Below are 6,531 nucleotides of genomic sequence, written 5' to 3'. Positions count from 1 at the left end.
CCTATAAAAGAAAAAAAGATACTAGGCCGCGGTCTCGAAAAGGTTGAGAACCACTGGGATAGAGTAATCAACCTACCATCTGTTCTGTGCTCCTATGGTCACAAGCAAGTGGAGAATAGAAGCTGCTGCGAATTTTGTCAGGCTGCCCCTGCCCATGGCTATAGTAAAAGGCCGAGGTTATTTATTCTGGAGGAGACAGTTCACTCCCCCTCCCCTCTCTCTCAATCCCTCCCATCGGGCGAAAGATAAAAAGATAGAAAGATAAACCACTGCCCGCTCGGTCCCGTCGATTCTCGAAACCTGTTTTGTTTACCCTCGCTAAAATGAGGAAGAAAACGGAATTGGAAAGTGAGAAGCCGACCATTTAGCGAGGCAATTGTACGCTGTTGCCAAACTCGATATAATTAAAATCAAGTATGAAATCATTAGTGCTACAGAGACTTTGAGTGAATAGATTATGATATAAACCTTTCAAAAGTGTCCCATAAAAATATGAAGGTCGTAAGTCCAATAGTTACGGAGAAGGAGTGGAATTGATTACTTCTTTTACAAATAAACGGGGAAAACTCGTCTTTCTAGGAAAGGGAGGGGGAGACTGTTGCTCTCGGGCGAGAGGCATCATTTCCTCTTAAAAATCACACATAAGACTTGAGTAGGTTCAAGCTTAAATGACCCATCATTCCGCCATATTTTCATCTTCATTCTTTCCATCTTAGTCACCTGCACTGGGCTTTCTATACTGTTTTCCAAATACTGCATTTCAAACTCTGTGGCTATTCCAAATACAAGGCCTTCCTTCTCCACTAAAGATTTAGGAATTCTGGCATTTACTCCTAACTTGTCTAATAACACTTTATTTTTCACAATATTATTAGCTTCTTGTGACGTGTTGAATAATCCTCGAACTCTATTTCGTCCACTTTGATCTACATACTTTACTTTCACATTATTATCCATCAACATATATCCAACTTTAACTGGATGCAAATTTCCTAACTGTTGGTTTCTACTTTCTATTATCACTATCGTTGGCACCTGTGTCATATTGGTATATTTTGTCTTCATGATTAGAACTGTGTTCCATCCTAGAACTTTTGTTACCCATTTCATTCTGTGTTGTATTGTTCTTTCTTTTATTCGGCCCATTTACTTTGTGTGAAGTGTCCATAACATAATTTCCATCATTTTCTTCATGTTTTGAATCAGATGATATTATATCCATATTATCACTGGTTATAGTATTATTGCATATCGCACTATGTCCGTCTTCAACAATTCCCTTTTGATCCATTATGATAAATAAATGAGAAGCACATATCTATACAATCCAAAGGGATATTGAACGTTTTAAATTGTAATTGATTTGATTATTATTAATCAACTTTTGTCCTTTTTTCACAATAGATTATAATCTAAACACTACTTAGTCTTCTACACAAGTCCTTCAATTAAATTCAAACAACACTCGATTCAATCTAGCGAACAATCTTGTTTATTGAACCAATACGCCATCTTTTTCACAATCCTCCAAAATTACAGTCACACAGAATCCAAACGATACCACCATTTCAAATCGCTACGTCCTGAGAATGCTCCCATCAGAATCAATAATACACATTACATCGCGGAATCTCATACACCCTAATAAATCACAAAATCAATAAGTGTCTTTGTTATGTTGGTAGAGAAACACATGATATAATTGTAAAGATTATAGAGAATTTCAGGTAGGAATGTGTTCTGTATTTTTCACAGGGGGGCAAAGCAGGCTCTCAGGGCGACAGTTGCCCTCCCTGCCCTCCTCTAGCTACGGGTCAGAGTCGAATGTAAGCTTGGGAGATGTGTCATGCAGTTACGATTGAAAGGCTGCTATTGATTGGTTTCTTCCGAAGTGTCATGTGTCACTTCTCATTTCTGTGTGAGAACTCTCTTATGCTCATTTAACGTTGGGTATTATTAAATGAAAGAAACGCATTGAAGAATATAAATATATTTAAATACTACAATAAATACATTACAATTTATACTGAAATTCTACAAAATATATATTTTTTATTTCACACACTTATGCTAAAAAAGTGAACAAACGTTTTAACCAAAGCAAAGAATTTAAGGAAAACCCAAAATCCAATAACGACCAGAATGAACATGAGTAAAAGAAGAGCCATTACGACATCCACCATGCACACTTCGTATGTGAACAAATCCTGGGAAGCTGGAGTCAGGTGACGACCCCCTCCGTGTCTCATGACGTGCTCGATCCAGAACATGGCGGATTCCAAAGGACTCACTGGTCTCTCTTTCATGACAGCAGACAACTTCCTCACGTTTTCACGGTAGCTGGAAAACAATAATATATTTTCATAGATCAACGAGGAAGTAGAAGATAGATGAGTGGATACTGAACACAATTAGGCAGAATGTAGATGGAGACTGAAATGATATTCAATATGCAAGAATTGGGGTAAAAAGGTGTCAAACATTTTGCTGCCTGATACAGCTGTATATCGTATGTTGTTAGTACATTTTAAAAGCCAGAATAAGAATGAAAACTACAATGCATAACTTTACATACTTAATAAAAGTTTTTACCATCCTGATTGTGAAGAATTCAATTGGAGAAGTGAAAACAAATGAAGATGATCTCAACAGCACACCAATTACACCAAATGTATTTTCCAAAATTTTACATATTTAAAGTCCGACATCTCTAAATTAGTTGACTCATTTCGTTCATATACAATAAAAAGTCTCTGATATCTAAGTCCTGTAAGATAAATCTTATCAGAAACAACAATATTGGTGACTTACTTCCATCGCAAGCCATGTTCCGCCCAAATTACGTATTATTTATTACATGATATTCTTGTTTCTTATCTACTAAAAGGTACGTGAACGGAATTGGAAGCTGTCGCAAGACAAAGAATAGGAAGTTTGTTCGTTACTGTGAACTTGACAGATATCGTTTAAATGCAAAAGAGGCCCCTAGAAGCTGTAAAAAATTAAGGAGAAGGAAATATAAACGAATAGTATCAAAAGTATATGAATTGGTGAGAATAAGGACAATGAGTGCTAAAAATATTATACTTTGCTTGTAATTGAAAGTTCTATTGTATACATTGCAACCTCTTGTAACATAAAAATATTGCTACCGATTTAGGGTTAAGATCGAAGATTAACGCCCTGAAAAGAAATAGTTGCCAAATACAAATTTGTTGAAATATTTTCTTAAACATCAAAGTGAGAGAAAGTGTCTATTTGAACGTACCGTGTATCATTGACAACCTTGTGAAATGCATCCACTAATTCTTCCGATGTGAAATTGAAAACTTCCAATTTCTCAGAAATACCACGTTTTTCAGCCAGTGCTGCGTTGTGATCTTGATCCAGCCAGATGGGTAGGCATACAGTTGGAACTGCATGGTATACGGCTTCTTGTGTGCTGAATATTCCCCCATGAGTCAAGAAGGCTTTTATCCTTGGATGTCCTGAAAGAGAGACACAGCTACTTCCACAAGTAACCAAATATATTTATGATAATTTTCCAAACAGGCATAGCAAACTGTAAACATTTCTTGGTATTCTTGAAATTCTGATTGATATATTCTACAATTGAAAATGATATAACCGTTAGGAGAAGATAAAAATTAAAATGGCGTATTTAATTTTCGATGTTGTTACTAGAACAATAATTATAATTACGTTTCATTTTGTCCAACACTTTGACGTATGTGGATCTGACATGTTCACGTTCATATCTTGGAAGAATCAGGAATATGCTTCATTACAATTTCTGTAGACTACATAGACAAGAAAAGTTTGCAATATTTCAAATATGTAAGTGCAATACTATCTATAATTATGTATAAAAAATGAAATCTCCAAAAGGTGTTAACAACCAATAAAGATACAAAAATTTAAAAATCTCAAAATGGCATACCTAACAGATCTTGTTGAGGAGCCCAATGTACGGTTTTTATGTTCGCCGTGGTGTTGAAAACTCTTGAACTAGTTTTTTTCCAAATCACCCTTTGGGGTAACTTTGAGAAAGTATCCATGAACTTCTTTTCCAGTTCAATGACAAGAGCGCTGTCATCTATCAAAGTTCCTAACGAAGCAAATATAAATCCATGCTCTCCAGACTCCTCAACGAAACTCTCCAATTCCTGCCAGAAAAATCAAATGTAATATCCAGCAATATACTGGTCATTAGGGTAGTGGACATCAGTTCCCAAGGCTCCATAGCCCCCTTGAATCGATACTATTGAAAACAGATATGGTTATGTTTATTTGTTGTGAAGAAATTTAGGAAGCCCAATATCTATTGACTATAAATTTGTAACCAAGCTTTAAAAGAATATCATTAGTGCCATGAGCAAACCCATGATTTATTTCATCAATTTGAATGATATTCTAAAAAGGAGATTATCGTCATCGTATCATTATAAATAAACTTCAGATAATCACATGTGAGGAATGAACCGATGACATGGGTGAAGGGAAGAACAAAATGGACATGCTTGAACAGGGTTCGAACCTGAGACAGCTGGTTTGGTAGCAAGGGTTTACCCTTGCCACTATCCCATGGAGATCATACTATATCAAAACTGGTCGCTGCTTAGTGACATAGAGTGAAATCTGCATTTAGACTTAGTTCCCATATGCCATGCTGCCCGGACACTATTGATGAAGCCAGTAAACCCCTGGTAACTTCCAACGATACAGAGCAATACAATAATATTAGGATGCTTTTCAGAAAAAATAGCACACAGGATGATTGTACTTTACTAATAACATAATCCAAAGAAGATTAGGTTTTAACGTTAGAGAAAGGAGCATTATATTCCTCAAGTCAAATTGCAATTTCTTGCATTTTGATATGTATGCAAATTTTATATAATTTTATGAATTTTAAAATGCATGAGTTTTTTCTATAAGAAAGGAAAAAGAAGAAATACATGTAAAACTTACCTGTGACAGTGGTTTTGGGCTTTTACATTGAATGCATCCAACGTTAACAACGTTTGGAGGTGTTGGTTTGTTAAAACTAGTGCTTATTTCCGATGCAATTAAAATTAAACTGACGTTACTGCTCACTTCATCAATGCTTGAGAAATTTTCAAAATGTTCTTTTAAAAGTTTGTCGGCTGATGGAAGAGTTTTGTACTGTATCCATATTAAATGTGCAATGGAGTACAGACTGTTCACGGTGCGTTCTATGAAGTTCATGTCGTCTGTGTAGTGGAGGAAAACATGTGGGCTGTATGAAAAAGACATGTAATTCGTTAATATTCTGTAATAGTTTGTCCAAGAGGAAGTCATAAGCACCACAAACGGAGTATTGTATTTGTGGATATAACCTGCAGAACACTCCATTAAATATGCTGAAGTAAGTATTAAATCAAATTTTTGATCATATTCGAGAACGTTATCCACTTCATGCAGAAATTGTTTGCACATGTTCGCTATAAGTGGGTCATATATTCCCGCCATTTTTATTGGAGGAGCGAAATCTTTCCTTAACTTCAGAGAATGTGGAATTGAGTCCCTCATGCTCTTCATCAACGAAGGGAAAACATGCTGTTTCACTTTTGCGTGTGGAGCTCTAAGTGGCATTGGTGTTGCGAGAACAATGTCGTGGTTTTTTTCAGCTAATCCAATTATTACAGATTCGTACAAATTCATGTGACTGGGAACTACAACTGGCAAAAGAGCAAGTATCTTTTCGGAGGAAACCACTGGCCACAGACAGATTAGTACCCATACAATTTCCATGATTAACTGTACCTAGGAAGAAATAAAGATTTAATTTGAAACTGCTGTTAGAATAAGAATATTAATATCGATTGTGTAATTGTTACAATTAACACTTTTATGATTTTTAATTTGTGTTCACTCAAAATTTTATTTAAATTGGAACACAATTTTTTAAAATTATTTTCCTATCCTTTATACACTATCTTTCTCATACTTTTGAAATCTATTTGCTATATTGTTGATATAAAATTATAGTTCAAAAGTTTACTGAATAAAAATAATGCTAGTATCTCAAATGATAATACATTTAATAATGAACATGTTGAATTTCGTTTTCTGCCTAAACATTGAGGGCAATGATTAATTATACATACCCGTACATACAGTATCCAAAGAAATAATGATTTGACCTTGCTAGGAGAGAATATGCATATATTTTAAGCTTCCGTGGTTTTCTACACACACCGCTGTTACATATTCCACTGAACAAGTAAGTACCAATTATTTCTTTGTAATAAATAAAGACAATAATAAGTAGTTTTGACTCCATACCTTTACGATACCCGTGTAACTTTACTACTGATTCAAAATGTGCAGGTTAACATTATGCAGTTATAAAGCATTAACATTTGCCATAAGGACAACTAATGTAGTATTTGAATCGAGAGATAAATTTTATTATTCAATATGGATGGAAAAAATAACTGCCTACAGGATTTACCAAGCAGAGAAGCAACGTACTTATACGATGTTAATTTTTCAGAATGAACTTAT

The 6,531-nt window shown here is 35.0% G+C and overlaps 1 protein-coding gene across 1 annotated transcript; it reads right to left on the bottom strand.

Annotated features, from left to right (window-relative positions):
• Positions 1-1,006: 1,006 nt before the first annotated feature.
• LOC145992422 (UDP-glycosyltransferase UGT4-like) lies at positions 1,007-5,775 on the bottom strand. The gene is made up of 5 exons (XM_083128807.1): positions 4,972-5,775; positions 3,941-4,166; positions 3,269-3,488; positions 2,172-2,340; positions 1,007-1,318 (listed from the first exon to the last, which is right to left on the bottom strand). Exons 1-5 carry the CDS (start codon positions 5,773-5,775, stop codon positions 1,007-1,009), a joined length of 1,731 nt encoding a protein of 576 aa, XP_082984933.1.
• Positions 5,776-6,531: the final 756 nt, after the last annotated feature.

This window comes from Lepisma saccharinum, chromosome 9, assembly GCF_977018435.1.
Source record: "Lepisma saccharinum chromosome 9, izLepSacc3.1, whole genome shotgun sequence".
NCBI lineage: Eukaryota > Metazoa > Arthropoda > Insecta > Zygentoma > Lepismatidae > Lepisma > Lepisma saccharinum.
The sequence above is the reverse complement of the archived record's forward strand: the minus strand, read 5'-3'. Positions and strand labels throughout refer to the sequence as shown.

Coding starts and splice junctions, on each gene's coding strand:
- LOC145992422 (XM_083128807.1), bottom strand. CDS start 5,775: ATGGAAATTGTATGGGTACTAATCTGTCTGTGGCCAGTGGTTTCCTCC. Junction 4,167..4,971: donor GCCCAAAACCACTGTCACAG/GTAAGTTTTACA, acceptor TTTTTCTGGCAG/GAATTGGAGAGTTTCGTTGA. Junction 1,319..2,171: donor AAGTGTGCATGGTGGATGTC/GTAATGGCTCTT, acceptor TGGATTGTATAG/ATATGTGCTTCTCATTTATT.